Source organism: Parasteatoda tepidariorum, chromosome 11 (assembly GCF_982258835.1).
Source record: "Parasteatoda tepidariorum strain Cologne lab strain chromosome 11, Ptep-v5.0, whole genome shotgun sequence".
Classification (NCBI taxonomy): Eukaryota; Metazoa; Arthropoda; class Arachnida; order Araneae; family Theridiidae; genus Parasteatoda; species Parasteatoda tepidariorum.
Genome location: NC_141765.1, coordinates 56,644,006 through 56,669,448, shown reverse-complemented (window position 1 = coordinate 56,669,448; position 25,443 = coordinate 56,644,006). Strand labels below are relative to the sequence as shown.

At 27.9% G+C, this 25,443-nt stretch overlaps 1 protein-coding gene across 1 annotated transcript in view; it reads right to left on the bottom strand.

The window, feature by feature from the left end:
* Positions 1-3,949: 3,949 nt before the first annotated feature.
* LOC107445915 (uncharacterized) overlaps positions 3,950-25,443 on the bottom strand; it is a 34,322-nt gene continuing 12,828 nt past the window's right edge. The window contains exon 2 of the mRNA XM_016060407.4: positions 3,950-4,754. Coding sequence (XP_015915893.2) covers positions 4,225-4,754 — 530 coding nt within the window. The 3' untranslated portion in view covers positions 3,950-4,224. The remainder of the gene's footprint in view (positions 4,755-25,443) is intronic.

The following is a 25,443-nucleotide window of genomic DNA, read 5'->3' as shown; positions in this document are numbered from 1 at the left end:
TGCTTTTCATTTTTATAATCTTATTTATTTATTCATTTACTTATTTTTTGTTTGTTTATTGACTGACAGCACATATTTTCATGTGCATTCAATTTAATTTATGGCTTTATAGCAAAAACATTTCATTTAAAAAACAAGCACATTTTCATTAATATATTCACACTAATTCCTTAAAAAATTATTATTTTGTAAATTTTTATTAATTTTTGGCACGGTAACTGCAGATCTGTACTTAAAAATGTATTTAGTTTACATCAATAACAAAAATGGTGGAAACTAAACTTTTTTACAGCGTGATTATTATACGTCAAAGAATATGTTTTATAAATTATTCAAATATTGTTGAGCATATTCTTCTTCCCAGAAAAATGCTAACAATTATATAAATGTACCACTATATTTCAGATTTCATTTGTGGAGAAAAAGAGTAACAAACTTAAAAGTAAGCTATTTAGTCATTAAAAAAATTTATTTGCTTTGTTGAAAAAATTCAGAATAAATTATGGAATTTCATAATTCACTGATTTTGCTTTACGTTCAAATTTGATTGTGGGAGGAAACAAAGAGAAGTTGAATGATGATTATGAGAAACACCTTCAAGTTTCAATGTTCAATTAAAGCTGTTTTGATGTTTATTGCATTCGCCTTCCTGAACTGTGACTTTTCAGATTTAAACTGTATGTTTGGTCTTTGCTCCGCTAAAATATTAATTTGCTACTCTCAATATATTTTTGTTCTCAACTCTTATAAGGATTCTAAATATGCATATTAACGGCAGCTTTTACGGAACATCATGTATATATTAAAGGCAATGTATGAAACTTTCATATTCTATCGAATATCTAGACATTTAATAGAATGCCCCTGGAACATTAAACTGAAGCATGAAGTATATTTTGTTAATAGTACATAAAGAATGCAATTGCTGGCCTTTTTTCAGAAAGAGGTTTGCAGTTACATATAGTAATCATTACTTTATAGGTTTCAGGTTTCTTTTGAGCGAAACAATGGTAGCGGGCTTAAATAAATAAAAAAGATTGAATTTCATGGTTTATCTATATATGTTAACCATGTTAAAGACTATCTATATAAGTTAACTGTGATGTAGAAAATCTTGGCATTTAATAGAACGCCTGGCCATTTAACAGATTACCCGACACTTTCAGTCAAAGTATGAAAATATACTACGCTTATAATAAAGCATGTAACTATTAGCCACTTCCCAAAAAGTGACTAGCAATTACATAAATTAAATACTACATTTCAGGCTCCTCTTGAAGAAAAAAATTGTAAGGCGCTTAAAACTAAACTAGTTACTCTCATTAAAATGTGTCTACTTTGTTACATAACTACCCAATAAATTATTGAATTTCCCGATTTACTGACTTTCTTTTATATATACAGTCGGACCTTTATTTAACGAAGTCGCCAAATCCGGATAAAAAGTTCGTTACATGGAAAATTCGTTGAGATAATTAAAATAGCAATTGTTACCCCATTGTCAAATTATTACCTACTATGAAATTTTTTCAAATGATTTTAACATTTTATCATATGAAGGTGTGGTGATTTCTTCATCATTTCCGTCTTCATATTCCTCGTCTTCCTCACAATTTATGGCTAATTGTTTTTATTTTCACACTGTCCAAAATACCCAGTTCAGTTGATGTTTCTGTGGTTGCAGTTTCAGAATCGATAAAAAGAAAACCATTAATCAGTACATCATCATTAATTTCGTGGCTCTCTCTTAGCTATACCCGCATTTTTTTAAGTTCTTCTAAAGCAGTGTTTCCCAAACTTATGACTTTTGTGTACCCTTTCTAAATTTTTCGTAACGCTGAGTACCCCTAATAAAAAAATGAATGAATTTTTTACTATAAAAAATCGCACAAAAAGTAAAAATCACAACTGGCTGTTGACACCACTAATTATTAACTGTTAACTCTGCAAAAAACATCCAATAGAAAAATACGTAATCGTAAATTTTCATGGCTAGCTTTGTTTTTAAATAAAATTTTTTGTAATTTTCGTTTGTTGCAAGATATTTCGCATAAGAACGCGTACCCCTGCTAAACTGTTCCCGTACCCTAGGGGGTATGCGTACCGCACTTTGGGAAACACTGATTTAAAGGAATGTCATCCTCGTCTTCCTCACTTTCCAAATACTCCGCGCTGACTAAGAGTCCAACTTCAGCAAAACTGTTACGAATAGTACGATTTGTAACATCATAATTCCATGCTTTTTAAATTTCTGTTATGCTTTCTCGTAAATTGATTTTTGGTAGGTTCCTGTGTGAAATGCAAATAAAAGGGGAAAGGGATTTTACCGCTTTCTCTAAAAGTTAAGTGGCTGCGAAAATCAATTCAAGGCATTTCCGTTACGTCTACGTTGAACAGCCGACACAATTTTGGGTTTACAACTACTAATGTTCAACGCCGTAGCCTTGTAATTTTGAACCAATACAGAAGACAAAGAAACTTCTAGATCAGTACCCCCAGAGGTATTGATTTGTTATGGGAACATGGAGGACTTTGCGACTCGACAGATTTAGCGTGCATCAGTAACCATTTCGACAGTCGTGCATCAGTCGAACCCACGAACTCTTGGTCATGGGCCCAGCTCCCTACGGAGAAGGCTAACAAGTTTGAAATGTTCCGAAATATTTTGGGAAATAGGGAAAGTGGATCTTTAAGAAAAGTTCGTTAAATAGAAAATTCCCTTCGCTATTTGGAAGTTATTTCTGGGAGAAATTTTCAAAATGTTCTTGATTCCTCGAAAAATTCGCACAATAGAGAAATTCGCAAAATGGAAGTTCGTTAAATAGAAGCCCGACTGTATATATGTTTCCGACAATGCATGAAAACGTGTGTACGTGTAAACGTGTATGTATGAAAACGGGTATTCTATAAAATACCTGGACATTTTATATAATTACGCTTTTAGTCAAAATATGAAAGATATTATGTTGATAGTAAATAAAATATATATTATACTAATAAAATTACTCACCCAGGCATTGGATGCAACGTTTTATTACCTAGGCATAAAATGTAACGTCAAAGCAATCTATTAAAGTGCAAATGGCAAAGTATATAAATAAAAGATTATAATAAAGATACTATTTAAAAAGACGTTCATTCCTCAAAAATACAAATGTTTTTTTTTTTTTTTTTAAATGGGACCTCTTAATAGTAGTCTCTCAATATTTTAAAAATAAAAAAGATAGCTATATGGAAAGCTTATTATCATATAAATGTTACTGACAATTTAAGAAACGCTGGCATTGTATTTAATGACATATTTCATACTTTGTTGACATGTATTTTGGCAATGTGTGGAATTTTTTATCTTTTCATACTTTGCTAGCAAGTTTTTTGACATTTTATCTAACTTCTATGTGTTCTATATAAGGTCAGATTTCAAAATTTACTGGTAACCTATATATTTGAAAATGTAACATTTCCTATTTCATATTTTCTTGTATCGCAAAATTTTATCAGAAATATAGATCTATATAAAACTTCTAAAGTCAGCATTTTTCTGATATTAGACAAAAGATTATTCTTTCCTAATATTATACAAATATACTAAATCGAAGAAAATAATAAAATTTATTTAAAGCTTAAAAACAGAACAAATGGAGCATAAAATTATAAAATATTTAGATTAATGATAACTGACTGGCCATTGGCAATTATGACTTTACACTTCAATGTCTTTTTGATTTTTTATTATCTTTCAGATTTTTGTTTTGTAAACTTGTTTATTAAAATTCCACACAAGTAATTCGATTATATTTGAATCAGTACATGCGGATTTTTCAATTTTATTTAAATGTAAGATTTTTGCCTCATCGAACACTATTTTTAAGAACGTAAGAAGCCTCTGAATTCTATAAGTCCAGAAGTAAACATATGTTTTTATGAAAATAGAAAAGAAACTTAAAAATAAATTAAAAACTTTATTAAAATAATAACACAAAATCAATTCTATATTTTCTTTACTCGAGTACACTCTAATATGAAAAGTTCAACTTACAATCTCTGAATAAATTTTTAAGAAAAAGTTATAAACTTGTTCCAGAAACACATTTATAAAGATTATTTAGAAAATTTTACATAATTTCGGGCTTCCAAATAAAAAGGGTGTTTTTCCAATGATGCTTTTCTGAGAAAACAGAATGTGAAGAAAATATTTGAAAAGAAAAAAAAAGTTAAGATGGATTATTTCCCAAGTCCTGTCAGCATCCATCCAGGATCATACATGTTCTTTTGTCTCCCACTACCATATAAACCAATCTTGTGGAATCTATGATCACCGGAATCTAAAGCAGAAATCCCATTCGAACCAATCATTCCTTCTCCTTTTTTTACAGGCTCTTTATCTGGATTTTCCAAACCTTCTCTCAAGGCATTAAAAAATTCAAAATTAATTAATGTTGAAATTCCCCATAAAGGATTCACATTTTTTGGTGAAGGACCAGCTCCATTAGAATTTGCAAAATCCTGATACAAAGGTCTTTTTCCCAAGCCAATAAACTTCCAGCCTGGATCATACTTTGGTTTGAAGTCTGATTTCTTGTTCTGGTTTTGGAGATCATAATCTTGATAAAATGATAATATATCCTTATCGTCAAAGGTAGGTTCCTTTTGAAGGGATGAACCCAAATCTTCTAAAGCGTTGAACTCCTCTTCTTTTATTTTGGTCGGATTCTGTATGTCGTAGAATGTATGAGGAAATTTATAGTCAATACCTGGAATAGAAAAGAAAATATTGTTTAAATAATTATATTTTATTCAAAGAACGAAGACTCACAGCTACAGTGTAGCCATTATTAAAGTAGGGCCCAAGTGCTTTCTTTAAAGCTATTTATACAATAGGATTTTTGATTTAAGTTTGATTTCAGTTTTTCGTCTTCGGGGATTAAAAAAAAGGCTACAAGGTCTGGGATAAAAAAAAGAGACTACAGGGTGTGGGATAAAAAAAAAAGACTACAAGGTCTAGGATAAAAAAAAAGCGTTTTTGGTGGGGGGAAAAAGTAGTCATTTCAAGTACAGAACGTAAAAATTTCAGATGCAGTTTGATATTGGATTTACATTCACAATTTCATTATAACACTTTTACAAAAAAAATAATTTCTGATCAGAGCAATACCATATTGCATACGATATTTTAAATGTAAATGTTTTACTTCAATTAATAAATTGTTTTACTCCAATTAATAAATACTATTCACTAATAAGCAATGAATTTTTTCAATGAAATCGGACAAACTTCAAATATTTTGCTGCTTCGTGAAAATTCACACACATTAAGCAAATGTAGACAAAAAAGAAGAAAAAAAAAAAGAAACATCCTGAATAGCTTATCAAATGATCGGATTTACACGAAATAGGATTCAATCCTAATGGTTGGGGTAACTTGCAATAAGCTAATTAATTAGTACAAACGATATTTTAGGTTACATAATCAGGCACAAAAACGTACTTTCTCTGAATAAACATACCTTTTTTTTCGTCAAATTTGGATTCCTTACCCTGAAAATAAAGGATCTAGCCGCAATCTGGAAAATATGGTCTGAATAGTTTAGTCAGGAAAGCGGTCCAAAATTTTGAAATAGTAAAGGAATAAAAAATTTCATATCATTTTAAAAAAGATGATTTTATATGGCAAACTACGATACTGAGAAATCGAATTTTAAACATTACACTTTCTTAAATTCGATTTCTCAAAAACTATTATATCGAATTCATTCAAATTTAAAATGGAAGCCAAATCCGTCATAAGAAAAAAGGTATGTTTATTCAGAGAAAGTCGTTTTTGTGCCTGTTTTTTTTTAATTTAAAATATCACCTGCGCTTATTAATCAGCATGTTTGAGGTCATCCCCACGTATCATATAGATTGAGTACGTCAAAATCAAAACATTAAGTTAAAAGTTTAAATTTTTCATTTTTTTTTTATTTATTTATTATTTTTCTTTAGCATTGCTGAGTGCGCCAAAAAAACGGACCACCTTGAATAACTTCTGATCTAATGATCGGATCTTCCCTTTCTGGGACTTATTTTTAATGGTTCGAGGGGGTAACTTCAAATATGCTAATTAATAAGTGAGGACGATATTTAAAGCTACGAAATCAGACAAAAAACGTACTTTCTCCGAATAAACATGCTTTTTTTCGATGGATTTGGATTTCTGAATCTAAAATATAAAGGATGAGCCGCAATCTGGAAAATTGGGTCCCAATAGTTTGATCAGGTGTGCGGTCTAAAGTTTGGACCATTTAATGTTAATTTTATTTTTTGCGTATTTCACCATATCTCGAGAGCTTTTTCAGCGAATTTAAAAAAATTTCCTCACAATAATAATTTTATGTAAAATATAACTTCTAGTAAATATTTATTTATTTTTTTATTATTTTATTTAGTAATAGTCAAAAAAATTTTGAATTGTAAGGTTAACAATTTTTTTATATTATTTTAAAGAATGCAATTTTAATAGGAAATATACAAAAATCGGTCGAATAGCTCCTGAGAAATCTTGAGTTATATGGGTGAAAAGTTTTAGAACATGAAGAGTAGTAACAAAGAGGGTGACATTAAGGGATTTCTCTTAATGTGACGAGATTTCCTCTTGATTAGTGTATAACCCCTTATCATTTTAAGTTTCCTTTAAAAAGTACAAAAACTACTTAGAAAGTTGCTTGAAACTTTTTAAATTTTTTAGATATTCAAATAAAATACTTTTCATTAGTTGCCAAATACGATTTATTACGAAATTATAAAAGGACTTTCCTAAATATTTTCAACGCATGCGCAATATAAAAGAACTACCTTGAATACTTATATCTTGCGCTGTTTTTAACGAATTTTTTTAAAACTTAAAATAAATAATTTTGTAATTAATTTTAAATTGCTCCAAAGATTTTTGCTTGGTTGTTTTGTTATATTTATAAAGTTGCAACAGAAAAACGTAAGGCATAAAAATTATTTTTTATAAAAAATGTCCATATCTCCATTAATATTTACTTTAGGCTTACGCAATTTTATGTAGTTATTAAAAATATCAAAAAAAATCTATACAAGTAACAAGCTTATTTTGGCATAGAGTGCTCCAAAGTACTTGTTTTCTTCCGTAATTTATTGTAGGTCTCACATATATTATATATATACATTATGTATGTAATTATATAATGTAATTATATATTTAATTACATAATGTATATATATATACATTATGTATGTAATTCAATAATTCAAGTTTAAACTTTTATTTGCATATATTTTCTTAGTATAATTTCTGTTTTAAAAAATTTTCAATCCAACAATTTATTTCATGAAACGTGTACATCATAATAATATATATCTGTTCTCGGAATAAAACAATATTCAACTCCTACACCATAAACAAAATTTGACTTTCAAAATTTAAAACAAAAGTATTTTTAAAGAGTTCTTCTGTTTCGTTTTCAAGGATCTCAAATTTTTCAATTTTCAAAATGGCATCCCATTTCTATTTTCTTTTCTTTAACAAATATCCAAGTATTCGATATTCGCATTGTACGTATAGTGTTGGGTTCTATTGTGGTTGTTCTATTTATGCTATGACGGGGAAAACAAGAAATCAATGAAACAAAAAAAAATCGAGATTTCCCTCAACAAACTTGCTCAAAGTTGAAGGACATTTGACGTTTTCACTTATATTTGATTTTATGGACTTAGAAAACCAAGTACTTTTTATTGATTTAAAATATTTTTCGACCTATGAAACAAAACACCTGACATGAAATTTGAAATTCAAATTACCTTGCAGATGCATAAGAATAAAAGGAAAACTGGGACGAAAATTATTTAATCCCTTTTTTATAAAAATATATTCATTTGATAACTTTTTTGTATTTACTCCTGTTCTACTAGAATAATTGCTCGAGTTTTTCATTATAATTATTATTATCTCACTTTTTTTTTCCAATTTGTGCTATGTTTTTTCCAATTTTTAGTAGATCGAAACTGGTTTTAAAGCACAAACATAAACTATGAGTAAAACAAGAGAGGGAAAGAGAGAAGAAGTCAGAGAGGCAAAGAGAGAGAAAAGGAGATAGACAGAGTGTGAATAAAAGGAGAGAGACAGAGAGTGAGAAAAAGAGAGATAAAGAAAGAGAAATATGATTAAAAAAAATCTAGCAATCATTTTAGTAGAAAGGGAGTAAATACAAAAATTTCTTTACATAAATATTTCCATAAAAAGTATTAGATAATTTTAGTACCATATTTCCTTGTTTAACTTATCTGCTAAGTAAATTGAAATTTAAATTTTAAATGGGTGTTTTGTTTTATAGGTCGAAAAGCTATTTTATCGTAATTTAATGATCTTGAAATTAATTTAGCAATATCGCAAAGCCGTCACCAATCGATTAAATTACAATAAAATAGTCATGTCTGAGCTTATTTGAATGAAATTTTGACAGTAATTACTAGAAAACATAAAACTAGCATAAAATTACGATAATTTAGACAAATAACAGTAGACAAATAACACTAAGGCACTTGATCAGCTAGACCATAACAGTAAAGTCTCTTTATGGCATACAATGACTTATCTGCGATGAGTTGCTAAGCGATTCTCAGTCCTCGTGATATGCTCTACCTTTCCTCCAAATTTGTACCAATATTTATAGAACATCCTGAGTTAAGTCGCAAAAAACAAATGAAATAGCAAACTGATTGATCATGGAGCGTTGATTGATCATAATAATTTTACTAAATAATCTTTTTGTAACACTCAGAATAATAATTAAGGGTATAATTTATTCAAAGGTTATTTTCAATTTCATTTTCGTAAAAATCAACCCAGCTTAATCATCAGCTGATTACTGATTACTGTAGCTGGGGATAAAATAATTATTAAAAAAAAGAATTATTTGTTCGTCAGAAAACAAGCTTATTTATAAATAAAAATTCAAATATGAATTAAAATAATTCTGATTTTTTTCCAAATTAAAATTCCTTCATGCCCAGATTTAAAAAAATTTTTTTTTATTTATTTATCTTTTTGTTATTTATTTTGAAAATAATTGTTCATCGTTCAGCACAGAATGAGGGACAAATAAAAGAGATTTAATCTATTCTTCAATGTATTATATTTCATGATTGTTATTTAGTATTTCAAAACTTTTGGTTTTATTTATGCTTCACAAACATTTTTATCCTTTACTTTTATTTCTGCGGAACTACATCTTCTACGTGAAATTAGACAAAAAGCTTATATTAAATGAGACTAAATTTATCAATTTAAAGAACCACTTAGGAGGAGGGTTAATTGATTGAATTATTCTAAGTGATTGATAAAACTAAAATTCGTTTTTTGCCGAATTTAAGTGATGTAGATCTTTTATCGGTCTACCGATTCGGAAACATTCGGTCGAATTAATCGGGAAATAAAATTTTATTCGAACATTTCATTGTACTGCTCAAGTTGTTTCATGAAAATAAATCTTCATTTACTAGCGTGAGAAGTATTCTTTTTTGTTGAATTAAAAAGATTTTTAAAGATATTTCAAAGGAATTTCTGTTTGACACAAGTAGTTTCGATGACTTTTGATCGTTTTTCAGTGTTGAACATTAAATATCAAATAGTACTTGGAACTTAAAGCAAATAATTTTTGACGCAATTTATTCCTTTTGCAGTATCTATCAATTAGCATTTTTTGCCAATCTTAGTAGATGTACTAGTTAAGATTGAAAAGGAATTTTAATTTTAATAAAAGTAGTAACATTTAAATTCTACCTTATAGTATTGAATGGTATATTTTCCAACATTAGACCAATTTTAGAAATTTTTTTTTCTAAAGATTAATAAAAAACAGCATATATTTTCTTAGGTAATTCTACCAATTAACTATTCAGTAGGTAATTCTACCAATTAACAATTTTTGTTTATAAACATGCTAAAAGTATATTTTCGTTTCATTTTCTCTTAACAACTTTGAAAAAGTGTCAAACTTGTTATAAGTGTTCTTATGTCAACAGAAAATAATAAAATACCATTTTTCATTATAATATCCTACTGTAATATCTACAATTTCCATTATGATGTCTAGAATATTCCATTTGTTGCTATAAATGAACAGTTTAAATAAAATGAATTATAAAAGTGATAATTATAATTATATAATATGTAATTATATTAATATATAATTATAAAATTATATTAATGATTTCCTTCACACCCAGTCACTTCACTCTCTCCGTCTCACTTCATGTTTCACTTCATACTATTTATATATGCTTTTTCACTAAAAAATATCGGATCAACATTTAACCATATTCGCATGCAAATTTACAGCAGTTTTAATATGATGTTAAATTTACACATGTTACAAATATTATTAAAAATATGACTATTATGTATACAAATGTGACAAAAAATTTTAAAAAGAATTAATTTACCTGATAATGAGCTTCAACTTGGCACTATACTACGTTTACAGTAAATTTGAATGATATTGGGGCTCTTCAAAATTTCCCACAATTTAATACATTCACACTACATTAATATAGCAGAATCATGCACAAGCATCGAAGTTACATTAAGAAGAATAGTATGGTTAAAACTACCAGGATATGGTAAAATTTACAGTGTTGATAGCTCTTGGGGAACACCAAAAATCTCGATAATTTTTACCGAAGCCCTTTGATAAAATTTGCAATATAATATGGTTTCATAATATGTGATAAAATTTGGCAAATGAGGTAAAATTTGATAATTTTATCATGCTACCTTAGCACATGGCATAAAATCTACTTATTCGATTAAATTTGCTTATCAGCTTTATATTTTTTATTAAATGTGGGGTAAAAAGAACTATAATTTTGAAAAATAGAATTTATGATAAACCTTTACAATATGGATGGAAAAGTTTCCAAATGAATGGCTTAAATACCGTATATTTTGGTTTTTAATACCAGAAGTATGTTGTTTTTTTTTTTTTTTTATGAAAAATTCTTTTATTATACAGTACAGTAATTTTAACATAAATATTTTTCCCTCTTAAATTTAGTTAAATTAGTATTTAAGTGTAACTTTTATTATCGTGTCAAGGGCATCCCGCATTTAGCAAAAACAAATCTAGTCAAAATTAATGAAATTTGTCTATGAATCTAAGTTCAGTGCCCTGGCCTTACTGAGATGAATTGTCTTATCCCGTATCACCCACATCAACTCTGAAAAAATGTATTTTTCTAGAAATCTAATCCAGGTGATTCTGGTTAACTTTATATCAAACATATTCCTCTATAACTGAGTATAATTTCTATCTGATAATCAAAAATTTCTGCTTGATTGAAATGTTTGATGTTTATAATATAAAGAACTTTGAACTGTTTAAAATTTTCTGAAAACATAAGAGAGTATTAAATCTAAGGATCCCTTGTTGATTACTCTTACTGCATGATGATAATTTTGAACAGAACATGGCTTGACTTAATATCTTACAAAATTTCAGCAATTTAAAGCAATGTTATAGTTAAGCAAAAAAAGACATATCGATTTCAATATTGCTAAAGCTTTTGGTGATAATCGATATATTGTTAAATGTCAATTTTTTTAATATCGCGCAAGGGATAATTTTTAAAAAAATTCGCAATATTTCTTGAATACCAGGTCTTATGATAAATATCGAATATAAAGATAATTATCGATATTGATAATATCGTGATTATTATCGACAACCATGAATATTGAATACAATATTATTGGCAGTGTTATCTATAACGATAATTATTGAATACAATATTAGCTTGAATGTTGATAAAATTTATTAAGGCAACAGATATATTTACCCATGTAAAAATGATTCAAATTAATTAACGGTGAAAATACAACAATAAACCCTTAAATATTAATATTTTCAGACGATGCATCGCTATATTAAAATTCCTCAATCACCAATCACTAATAATAACTATTGCTATAGCTAAAAAGAATGATAAAGATTAATTTTTTATTAAAGATTTTTTATATATAAAAATGATTTAAAAATTAATTTTTTAATAAAATTTTTTTTACATAAAAATGATTTAAAAATTAATTTTTTTAAAAAAATTAATTTTTATTAATCAAAACTTATAAATTAAATAATTTCGAATTTAAATAAAGTAGAAAATTTTGATTCTCGTATTGAATCAGGAAAATAATTTTCAGCTAAATAGAAATTAATAATTTTTCATCATATAACTAAAAAAATTAGGATTTATTCTGTAATTATTAAAAAAAACTAAGAACGACAGTGATATAAATAATGAGTTTTCAAATTTAAGAAAATGGTAATTAATATAGAAATCAGCAAAAAAAAAAAGAATAAAAAAAATTATAATAATGATAGCGATACAGATTGCGCGTTTTTAAATTTAAGAAATGTCGTGACCATTACTAGGTCTCTCAATCTCCTTCTTTTTTTCTTTCTTTTTTTTGAGGCCCAAAATTCTTTTTAGGTCTAAAAGTCTAATATTAGATACCAGTGTTCATGTTTTGTTTTATAAAAGAAAAGGCTATCAGAATAAGCATTTTACCACCAGAAGAAAATGTGTTTTTCGTACTAGCTGCTCAAAAGTTTCTCCAAATGTTCGTGAAGGTTTGTGAAGGGCTCCAAAGTTAAGTGTAGATCATATGGTGGGAAAGAAATTCCAACAAAACGCACTTTAAATGTCGACGTAAATGCATCGAAATGTATTACTGTTGTCTCATTCGTTATCCTTTACTCTATTTTTGGAATTGAATTTGAGGAAAGTATAGAGAATTGAAGCACCTCTTCTTGAAAATGTAAAACTCTCCTTCAACGAAATTCTATTCTATATTTCACACCACCTGCGTTCTCAATGATATGGAAAATTGACTTCTTGTTCACATGAAGTAATTCTTCACTATATGAAACTGAACATTAAATTGTTCTCGTAGACGACATTCAATGTAGACAGAACTTAAAAGTTGGTGATCTTTACAATTCTCAACTCTTAAGTTTTTTTTTCACTTATGAAAAAACTTTATCTATTCGTGAAATTAAATCTATTATAAAAAATAAGAAATGGTAAAAACTATATGCGTGCTATCATTTGCTTTTTATTCTCATAATATCAGTTTAAAGAGTTTTGTATAAATGATTATGGTAACTTATACTTCATATAATGTTTTAAAAAAAGTTTAAAAACATAAATTTTAATTTTTTTAAAAGCATAAATTAAAAGAAATTGGATTTCAGGTGCAAAATTCTTAAATCTAGTATTTAAAACGTCCGCAGAAAATCAAGTAAGGTATGTAACATTTAGGTCAACCGAAAACTTAAAATAACTCGGAATCTTATAACATATCTTAAGGAGTGTGTTGAAAATTTAAAATTGATAATATGGATATTCTAAAAGAAAATTAAGGCTTTCGTGTATATTCCAAGAAACCTAAATTTCACATTTTATTATAATTTTTTTTTGTTAATTTGCATTATAAACTTACGATTTTTCAACTTGATAACAAAAACTTGTTATATATTAATGTTATAAAAAATTTAAATTTAAATTTTACCCAAAAATTGAAACTTTAAATCCATATCTGGAGTTTGAAATATTTTTCAGATTGATTAAAAATATTTTTGGTTGAAAAAAAAGTTTTTATCATATTCCGTAGTGAGTTTTGTTGCGTAATGGTTCTTAATATAAGACAATCTTTTTAAAATTAGGATAAGAACATAGCAATTATTGTTACTTTCATTCTTTTTATATCTAATGTCAATGCCATCAGTGTAAATTAAAAAGGATCGGAAAGGAATTTGTGAAACTTAAATGAATAAATAAAATAAGAAAAACAGCAATGTTAGCTCCGAAAATAAAAATGCTAACAAATTTGCAAAATCTAGAAAAGGTGTCTTAATGAGATAGTACCAATAAAGTACCATGTTCTAATTGTTATAATCTTAAACCATAGCTTTCTATAGACAATTTTATGAAGAAAAAAAAGATGTATATGGAAACATAACAATTTTTCTTCACATTTGACTAAAAATAATAAATTTTAAGAACGAACCTAAACACTTTCACCATCCATGCTTATTCTGCAGATAATAGTTCAGCTTTCTCATTGTCATTTTCACATTAATGTCACATGGGTTTTAAACTGTTTTTGGTGGCATCTACAATCTCTATCGACATAATATGAGTGACGTATGTAAGGAAACTATAGCATATGAGTCCCGAAAGTAGCAGATTATTTACTTACGAATTAAATACTTTATAAAATCACAAATTGAATGACATGTTTCAATTGTTTATATATTTAGAATGAAACAATTTTATTCCCTCTTTTTTGATTTTTGGAAATATGAAAATGACGATTTAAAATACTGTCTGAAAGTAGAGGATTAGAATAAAACCATTGTTAAAATTATTGTAGTTTTCATAAATACCATATGTTTTAACGATAACTAATAATGGCGATTGTAACAGCCACTAAAACTTAATATGGGTGACGTATACATGTTAGGAAACTAAAGCATATTAGTCCCGAAAGTAACAGACAATTTACTTACGAATTAAATACTTTATAAAATCACAAATTGAATGATGTTTCAATTGATTGTATATTTAGAATGAAACAATTTTATTCCCTCTTTTTTGATTTTTGGAAATATGAAAATGACGATTTAAAATACTGTCTGAAAGTAGAGGATTAGAATAAAACCATTGTTAAAATTATTGTAGTTTTCATAAATACCATATGTTTTAACGATAACTAATAATGACGATTGTAACAGCCACTAAAACTTAATATGGGTGACGTATACATGTAAGGAAACTATAGCATATTAGTCCCGAAAGTAACAGACAATTTACTTACGAATTAAATACTTTATAAAATCACAAATTGAATGATGTTTCAATTGTTTATATATTTAGAATGAAACAATTTTATTCCCTCTTTTTTGATTTTCGGAAATATGAAAATGACGATTTAAAATACTGTCTGAAAATAGAGGATTAGAATAAAACCATTGTTAAAATTATTGTAGTTTTCATAAATACCATATGTTTTAACGATAACTAATAATGACGATTGATTGTAACAGCCATTAAAACTTAATTTAAGCTTTAGGATTTCAGAATGACAGGAAAACTTTACTGAATCAAGATTTAAAGCTTAAAGTCACTCAAATGTTTAAATCTTCCAAAAGATTAATTGTCACAAATGATTGCTACTTCATTTACATTTCAAAATGATTGTTAAACTTACTATTAAGACCACTCAAGATCTTTGAAACATGAAATGTTTGCAAAGTATCTATTTCTTTCAAAGCAGACATTTTAAATAAAAACAAAATTTGTTAGTTTAAGTTAGAAAATATCACACACATTAAGAAAAATAATAACAGAAATTCTTAATTTATAACATCATAACTTTCTAAATCCTGTGTAGCATTTCTTTGAATTTTTAAGTTAAAACTCAGAATTTAATTCATGAATTTTTTATCGTATAGATAAATAATACAGGGGATGGACAAAATAATGGAAACACTTCTATACTAATACATTTTTTTCATATTTCTCAAGAAAAACTAAAAAAAAAATCATTTTATAACTTCAGAAGTGTTTAGATTATGCGATTTCTTCTAAATAATTAATGAAGTTTAAAGCTTTTAGAGGTGGAGGGACCGACCATAAATTAGAAGCGGAAAATAGTGTTTTGTAACATCCTATGCCAATAAATGTAGTAATAAATTTGTAACTTGTAGCATTTATTTTGGTTATTGTATGAAATAATTGCACAAAATTTAGTTAGCCTAGCTAAATTATAAAAGTATAGACATTTTTATAAAAAAACTACGTTTTTTACTTATGTTTTTTTTGTTGCTATAACTATAAAAATATGTAAAAAAAATCATACGAAAATTTCAGAGCAATTTAAATCTAGTTTAAAAAAACAATTGCTTTAAAATTTAAGAAAATTTTTTTTGAAATTGCTCAAGATATACGTAATAAAAGTAGTTCTGCTATAATGCGCATGCTTGGAAAAAATTTGAAATTTTTTTTTCTTTTCATTTTGTAGAGAATTTTATTTGGCAACTAATAAAAAAATTCTAATTTGAATACATAAAAAATGTAAAAAGTTTTAAGCAATTAAGTAGTATTTGTACTTTTTGAAAGAAACTCAAAATGATAATGGGTTTTCTACAAATATTATTTTGTATCATAAAACAAAATTAAATAACAAGTGATACTGCCTTACAAAAAACGTTCATACGTAGAATCATGATTGTATGAGAAAAGAAAACAGGCAAAAGAAAAGATACTTTTATGGGCATGGTTCCCAACATGGTGTCATTTTTAATAAATCTTATTTAATAGTACAAAATGAAATTTGTACTTCGCTACAACAGGAACTATCCTTGGTCCTTGGCAGAGTTCGCCAATAAGCATCTAAACACGTATTTTACGCATCGGAAATGAGTTTTACTCCTCAAACATTTTAATGGGGTTAAAATCTTCTCATAAAATTTTATTAAAATTGCTATTGGCGGTGAGCATTTAGATGATCTTTCCAGATTGTCTTGTAAAATTTCCTCTTTTCATGCTACGAATGAAGATGTCAATTATGGCACGATTTTCAAACTTACTGCCAAATGATAAAAACAAAGAAAATTGCATAATATATTTAAATATATTCTGCGAATAATTTTTATTTAGATACTTTCGTCTAATTAATCCATAAGCAGTGAAAAAATGTTTTCTGGTGAATAATTAAATCAATACTTCTGTGTATACTTTGTTTAATTTATCTGTTAGCTATAATATAATACACACCCATAAAAGTGCGGTTGTTCACAAATGCAATCCTTGTTTTGAAATTTACTCATCTATTTTAAATTTCACTTAATCTTTTTTAGATAATGCTGGTTCTTGTTGTAGTGAAACACCAATCTGTGGTGTTTTACTCCACTTTAGTTAGTTGAATGACACCCGGTGGTTGAGTGGTAGAGCTTCGCGCTCCCGTCCCGCAGGTCCTGGATTCGATCCTCGAGCCGGGCAAGGTTGACTCTGCCTTTCATCCCTTCAGTTAATTGTTTATTGGTACAACATACATTTGCGGGCTTGTGTGCTCAATTAAGGCTTATAAACCTTTGTCAAGTAGAAGGACAGATAGCATAATACGGAGAGGAACATCACGAAGAATACAGCCAGGGTTGCGGCGGGACTCGAACCCGCCACCTCCACGCTTAACAGAACGTTTGGCAGGCGATACCGCTCGGCCAGGGAGGCCCCATCCCTTCAGTGGATCGATAAATGAGTACCAAGCATTGTTGGGAGCTAAACACTGGGGGTTTCGTGTTTGGCTGATCACTGAACCGGAACATCTGCTCCTGCACCCCAGAGGCCAAGGTCAAGAAAACTGAGATGGACACAGTAGGCCTTGGCTCTCTATGGGCTGTCACGCCACTGAGTTTGTAGTTAGTTAGTTGAATACGCTTGCGCCTGAACCTCTAGAAAACAAGGTACAGATGTTAAACCTTGTAACTTTGGTGAGGCAAGCCCACCACTCTGGTATAAAGTAGTAGTAAAGATACACAATTTTGTTTTCGGTGTATACTACTAGAGAAAAATTCAGGATTGTTTAAATTATTACTCACCAATCAAAGCATGCTGTTCTTTCGAGTAGAACTCTTTTTTTTAATAACCCTGAACTTTCAGGAATCACCTTATTATTTTTTTTTATCAAAAGCATTGGATTGCACAAAATTCATTGAAAAAACTATAAAAAGCATGTTTAAAAGAAAGTGTTACAGAATAAAATATGATGTAAATTTAAAATAGTGTAATATAAATATATAATCAAATAATTTTTAAATTGTTAAGATTTTTTTTTCTAACAACAACCCAGTTAATGAAAAAAAAATTTATTTTATGGCCAAATTATGACCTCTTTTCACATATTAGCTTTTTTAATAAGAGTTATTTTATGCCAACAATTATTAAAAAATAATTCCCACAACGATTTTGTTTCCCTACTTTTAATTGACTCAATAAAAACTCTTAACGATTCATTTTAATGAACAAAAACATTTAATTTATTACCATCTAACTCTTGCGGATTACTTGAAAAACTCGTAAGAGAATATCTTTCTCAAAGTACAGTTTTTAATTAGCCTGGAGATACCATTTGGATATGAAAAAGCCCTTAAATTATCTTGGTTCCGCTGTTTCCTAGCAATTCTAATATTAATACAAGAAGCATATCCTTCTCATTATAATTTTTTTATAAAAAATAAGGTAAAGAATATCTAAAAAAATTATACGCAAGCTTTTTTTTCTTTAGGCAACACTCAATTAGTTACCTTGAAATTTAAGAATGCATTTACTGAAATATAAAGAATGTTTCTAAATACAAAAGTGAAAGTAAATGTAAGGCAAAAGAACATTTGGAATTTTAATATAACAAAAAATAAATTGATCTTTAATACTAATACATTTCAAGTATAAACAGTGCTATGCTGCACAATGTCCACAGCTAAAATAGAAAGAGCAAAAAACACGAAATAAAAATAAAAAACACGACAAAAAAAACTATGTCACGAAATAAAAAAAACTATCAATTTTTGAAGGCCAGGATAGCCTGGTCGGTAGGGCGCTGGGTCCATGTCCGAGAGTTCGTGGGTTCGAACCCCGTCTGTCGAAGATTCCCCGTGTAGTAAATGGTGACTGATGCACGTTAAATCTGTCAAGTCGCAAAGTCCTCCATGTTCCCATAACAAATCAAAACCTCTGGGGGTACTGGATTGGAGATCGATCGTTCTCTGATTCAGGTCAAAATTACGATCTGTGGATGAATGAATGGATGTATGAATGGATCCGCCCTATAAACGGGTGTGGCAAATCTGTGTGGCAGAAGTCGAATTCTTGGCCATAGATGGCGCCACTGGAAAACAAGAACAACCGCACCCCTCTGCCTTAACAGGCATACGTCAACAACAACATCAATTTTTGAAATTCTTCGCAAAAGGCAAAATTTCACAATTTTTAATGATTGATTTTTTCCCGTAAAAAACTTCAAATAAAAATACAAATTTACTATAAATTGAATTATTTTATAAAATGCAAATTCAAATCAAGAATCAATATGCAGTTAGGGATGAGTAATTGAGCATTGAAAGGGAAGGAAATAGGAATAGGTTGGGGTTCATTTTTGATTACTTTTTAGACTAGCAGTAAATGAGGATAAAACCTACAGCAAAATTATGCTGTTGTCGCTGGTCACCTTATTTTGATCTAATAATTGAATCTTCACGTTCTTAATGGCTCAAGAGGGTGACCTCAAATATGCTAATTAATTGATGCAGATAACAATAATTACGAAATCAGATATAAAAATTTGCTTTCTCTGAATAACCATTCCCTTTTTAAGACGGAGACGGATTCAGATTTCTGACCCTTAAACTACAAAGGATAGTCGCAATCTGTGAAATATGGTTCCATTAGTTGGATCAAGAGAGAGGTCCAAAAATTGGTTCCCTTAATGTTAATTTAACTTTTTGTGAATTTTCACCATATCTCAAGAAACTTGTAAGTGAATTGAAAAATTTTTGCACGCCATTATAAAATTCGTTTATCCGAAGATAATTCTAGGAAATCTACGAAAATCACATGAAATAATATTAAGTTAATTTTATTTCAAGATTTATTAATTAAATTTGAGAAAAATATTATCATTTTTAAATATAAAGGGTTCTAAAGAAGCACTTTGAAGAAAATAAATAGGAATGAGATAAAATGTTGTACTATTCCCCACAAAACTGTAAAAAATTCCGGATCAAATTACTGTAGAAAGTACTCTCAACCTGAGTGTAGCATTCAAAAAATCCATTCTACTGTAAAATCCATTTTTATCGTAATTTTTTTTACTGTCAACTTTACAGTAATATTTAATTACAGTGATTCAGGGATTTAATAGTAAATATCACTGCAAAAATTACGAATTATTAGATTTTTTGTTTTGTAAAACTAGACGATAAAAATAGATTTTACGGTAAAAAGTAATGCCACTCTGAGTGCCGGTACTTTTTGTCAAGATTTCATCTGCAATTTTTTACAATGTATGCAAATGCACCCAAACAGCATCGGTGGATTTAAATTATTCTCGTATGCAACTTAATACCAAAAACTCTGAGAACTCCAAAAGGAATTCCAAACCACTGAATTTCCAAACCACGTTGTTAGAATAATGTGGTTCAAGCATAAAGCATATCTAGACAGAAATTTAAAAATATTTCAAATATTTAAAAGCTTACTTTTGAGATTGCCTTTGGAAAAATGCTATATAATGACTCTCAGCAGAAAGAAATTTTTTTTGTATGCATGCATTTAGGGAAACACTTATTGACATTGCTTTTTATTTGCAAAAAAAAAAAAAATGTCAAAAGTACGATTAGAATTTGCTTTGCGATACAACAAGCATCGAATTCATTCCGTACCCCCCCCCCCTTACCTCACTTTCCCTACTTTTTTATTAAGTAAGTATAAAACAAAAATAGATTTTTGGAAATAGAATCAAAAATGCTACAACTGAAAAATTAAGTGTGTCATTTTCAGATGGTAATTTTGCTTGATTAATAAAATTAGCATCATTTTAGTTTTTTCTTCCGAATTTTTAGGTAAAAAAATAATTATACATTGAATTAGAGCTTTTATTAAAAAATTATAAATTATTACTTCTAAATAAATAATTGTCTTTTTGCTAAAATTAACAATTAACAGTTAATTTTTTTTCTTATTGAAGAAAAGCTAAGGATTAATAGTGAAACTAATTGTAGCAGAAGTTTTACTAAGTCTACCATTATTTTACATTTTGTGTCGATTTTATTTTATTTATTTATTTTTATACTATTATAATTTTTTTTTTGCAGTTTAGGAGGAAATGAACGGGAAAGTACCAGAAGCAATATAGCTCTGGCATTGTATGATTTTTAGTTTTTTGAGTTTGAGTTCATAACGCAACAGCCGCTAAAAAAAGTTTTTAGAATGTTTATCCAAGTCCATTGTACGTCCGCAAATAGTTTTTTTTTTAAAGTAGATTTCTGAACAACCAGATCAGGAAGGCCAACCAGGAAAAAAATATTGATTTGGAGTGGTTGGTATTGCCCCGTACTCGCTTAATATTGCGCTATTGCTACAACGTTTTCTAAGGAGCAAAACATTTAAGAATTTGAATGATAATCAAAAACACCAAGTGATTTCAATCAATTACGCACTTATATACATAACAAGTTCGCGTTGATAACAAGTTTGATTTCATCATTAAAGCTAATTAATAAATAATTTGTTTAAGTTTAATATTAAAAAAACGATGTTACCTTTTTCCCCCCTAATACCTACACTTCCTCACGAGCAGGTCGTTGAGTTGCAAAAGCCGGGGAGTCATCCCAAAACTGTGATGGTATGTCTTCGGATAGACTTAAGTCTGATAGATAGTCTTCAATAGCACATTGTGCAGTACAAGACGATGCAAATAAAGTACTATTACACTTCCAGAAAAGTGAGTTCTACGTTGAACCATAAAATTAACCCTATCACTAATATCGTGCAAATAAGATGATTGAACCATGTTTCTGTTTTGAGATGAACCGTAGCATTGCAATCACTTTTAAGCAGGCTTAACTTGTAAGTTTCAGCTTGACACCACCAAAATTATATTATATTATGATTCAAAGTATTTCTTCACTAATAAGCAGGGCAGTCATAAATTACTTTATGGCTATGGGTAGCTAAAATTATTTTATTCAAATTAAAATAACCTTGTAAAGCAGTGATAAAAAAAAATTTGAATAAGTCACCATATCCTATTTTTAGATTTTGAAATTAAGATGTTTAACAAGAACGTAAAATGTATGGGAATTGAGCTTACAGAAACTAATCAAACCATATTTTACCCCCTTGAGTTACGTAAAACGAACGAACGTTTTGGTTTTTGATTTTAAATCTTTTTATTTATGTCAACAAATTATTTCAATAAATGATTTCTTCCATTCTAACTATAAGTTATTTGTTATAAAACAGTTTTAAAAAAGATGTAGTTTATTAAAAAATGAAGATTTTTGGTAGACCTTAAAACTATTTCATTTTTTGCAGAGAGAAAACTATTCTAGAGCAGCATGGTATTGACATTTCTGGCTTAAAAAAACAGCAACATAATTCTGGTGATAATAGCCTAAATATACGATACTTAAACCATTAATTTGGTAATTTTCCGCTTCATATGCTAATAGTTTACCGGAAATTTTGGTTTTCAAAAAATAGTTCTTATCACGCAATAAGTGAAAAATACAAATCTAAAAAGTAAATTAGGGATAAATGGTTTAATGTCATGCTCTAAGGTATAATGATAAAATTATTAAATTTTCTCACAATTACCAAGTTTTATTATTTATTATAAAACCATATTTTATTGTTAATTTTATCAAAATCATTACCAAAGTTCTTCGGTCAAAACTACTGAGTTTTTTCGTATTTCCTTAAAGCCGGAAACACGTTAAATTTTACTATATTCTGGCCGTTTTGATAAATTTTCTCAGTACTCCACTTGTCTCAAAATAAATTTAAGACCATGCATCTTCAATCGCATACATATTTCACAAATCTAGTTCATATATTTTATAAGAATTGAATACGAAAATTAAATTATGTCTGGTGCATAGTTTGAACTTCAATTTCTTTCACTGAAATTTATTGAAAACTTTAATGTATTTCTACATTTATTAAAAATACCGACTTAGTCAATTTCATTACAGAAAAGTGAGATTAATGTTAGACATTAGGAATGAAAAATATTTGTTGTTTAAATTATCCGTCTGTAATCATTCGCAACGCATTATTTGATAAAGATCCATTAAGTGCTTTATGTTAGGAATTGGGCCTTTTAAAATTTGGAAGAAATATTATCTAAGCACTAATGATGGTTTATAGAATTATTCAATGATTAATTGAAGTAGTTATAAAATGAGGGTTATTTTGAATTAAATATGCGAGCATTGACAACAAATATGTAGTTTCATTTTTAACTTCATACTACCTAAGTGAGAACATTGCTGAACATTTGAAAAATAAACAATAAATAAATAAATAATCAAAAATAAATAAATAATCATAAATAAATAAATAATCATAAATAAATAATTAATCATAAATAAATAAATAATCATTAATAAAAAAACTGGTTTTATTATTTTTCATAATTTGACTGAATTATAGTTTAAAAAAAATTTGAAAGAATCAGTTAAAACTCATCTAAATAAGAAAAAATGTATTTTATATTGACGTATGTATGAAATAAGATGCAAACTGTAAATAGTGCTTATTTTTTTAAATCGTTTTTTTAATGTTCATAATCTCGATAATAGCCTCAATTCTTATTCGATTTACTTGTAAATTTTATTTAATATCATTATATGTAAATATCAATGCATGAAATCAATACAATCTAAAAATACATAGCATAGAATACCTGGCGTTACTTTACTGTTTTACAGTACTTACTATAATTTACAGTTTTACCGAAATTACTGTACTTTACAGTTTTACAGCACTTCAATACTTAAATTGCCTTACTATTTGTCATTACTTTAATGATGCTTTAGAATTATCATATACTTTGCCTACTCAATAAATAGAAAAAGACTTTTGATTTTTTCCAATCGTCTTAGACATTTTATATAATTCTAGACATTTTATATAATGACTATGCATTCTATACTCTGACTCGGCATTCTAAAGAATACCAGATTTTGCTCATTGACATTTACATATTCTAAAAATACAGTAAAGAAATAACGCTAACCGACGGTGACCTAACTCCTGAATACACGTAGGATATTTTAATTCCATTTAAAATCTTTAAATGATTGAATATCAACCCTTGATTTTAAGGAGGTTTCAATTCAATATAACGCAAACTACATTAATGTTATCAAAAAAATCTGTAATATTAACTTTCAATAACTGCAAAATAAATTTCTCTTTTTTTCTCCAGAAAATTTGATTAAACTGTTCAAAAACTGTTTCATCAACTTAACTGTTTTTCAACTTAAGCATTCTTTATATGACTAGGCATTTTTTTGCAATTGCTATGACTAGGCATTCTGCAGAATGCCAAATTTCATACGTCAACATAGTCAATTAATATAGTTAACGTCACATGTAGGATATTTGAATTCCATTTAAAGTTTTTAAATGATTAAATATCAATTCTTGATTTTAAGGAAGTTTTATTTCAGTACAACGTAAACTGCATAAATGGTATCAAATTATTTTTTATAATATTAACTTTTAATAAGTACTGAATAAATTTCTCATTTTTTTTTTCAAAACCTTTAATTCAACTGCTTAAAAACTATATTGTTTTATGAAATTTATAATAATGCAAACACTTTTTGCATTGGAAGGGGCTTTATCTATTTTTTACTTACAAAAATGAAGAAAAAATGTGACCTCGCACTAGAAAAAAAGTTTTTTTTTAAAAAATTGAAGTTGAAATGTAAACTTTACTGTTTACATACATTAGCAGACGACAAACACTCTAAATATTCAACAATATTTGAACCACTATAAATTTAACCAAACAATTTATTAATGCTCAAGTCTATTCTACTACTATAGTTCGGCCCAGACAGTATGTAATACTTTGTTTACCAAAAATAAGGCATTATCATTCTTAAAATTCTTTAGTTTGTTGTGGTCGTTGTCATTTCATTAAGACAGCGCAACGCCTCAGTCTCTGCTTTACACATTCACTCACAAACTATTGTAGAAAAATGATTTATTATCTCAGGTAATAAATTATTCGTTGGCTTTATATACTTTATTTTATTAAATACAATATAAAGTAGAAAGCAGCAATTTTTATTTATATTTTAGCAAGTCATTTAATGAATAAAACATTTTTAAAATGCTAAGTTCAGTTTTTAAGAAAGAAAATAAGGCACATGAAATCCCTTTTGAAGTAACAAAAATTTATTTGATAAAAAAAAAATGTCTGATTTCGTTGTCACTAATTAATAGGTATATTTAAAGTCTATTCTTTCACAATTATGATTGTATGTTAGTAAGTGAAAATTCGGCAAATTGATCAAAAGTTATTTAGGTGTTCCGTCTTATTTCATTTTTATCAGGCAAATGTAAACCATTGCTTCAAAGCAACTTTTATTGTAAAAAACAATTTAGCTCTTATGCAAATTACATAAATATTTTAAACTGAACTAGTATTATTACAAGAGACTGTCTTTTTACACATTTCTGAAGACAAAAATAATCAAAGATAGCCACTTTATTTTGTCTCTGAGCTGACAGAAATAACTTACACCTGTAAGTTTTTTTAAAGAAATTTTTTTGACATGCTATAATCAAAACAATAAAAAAATG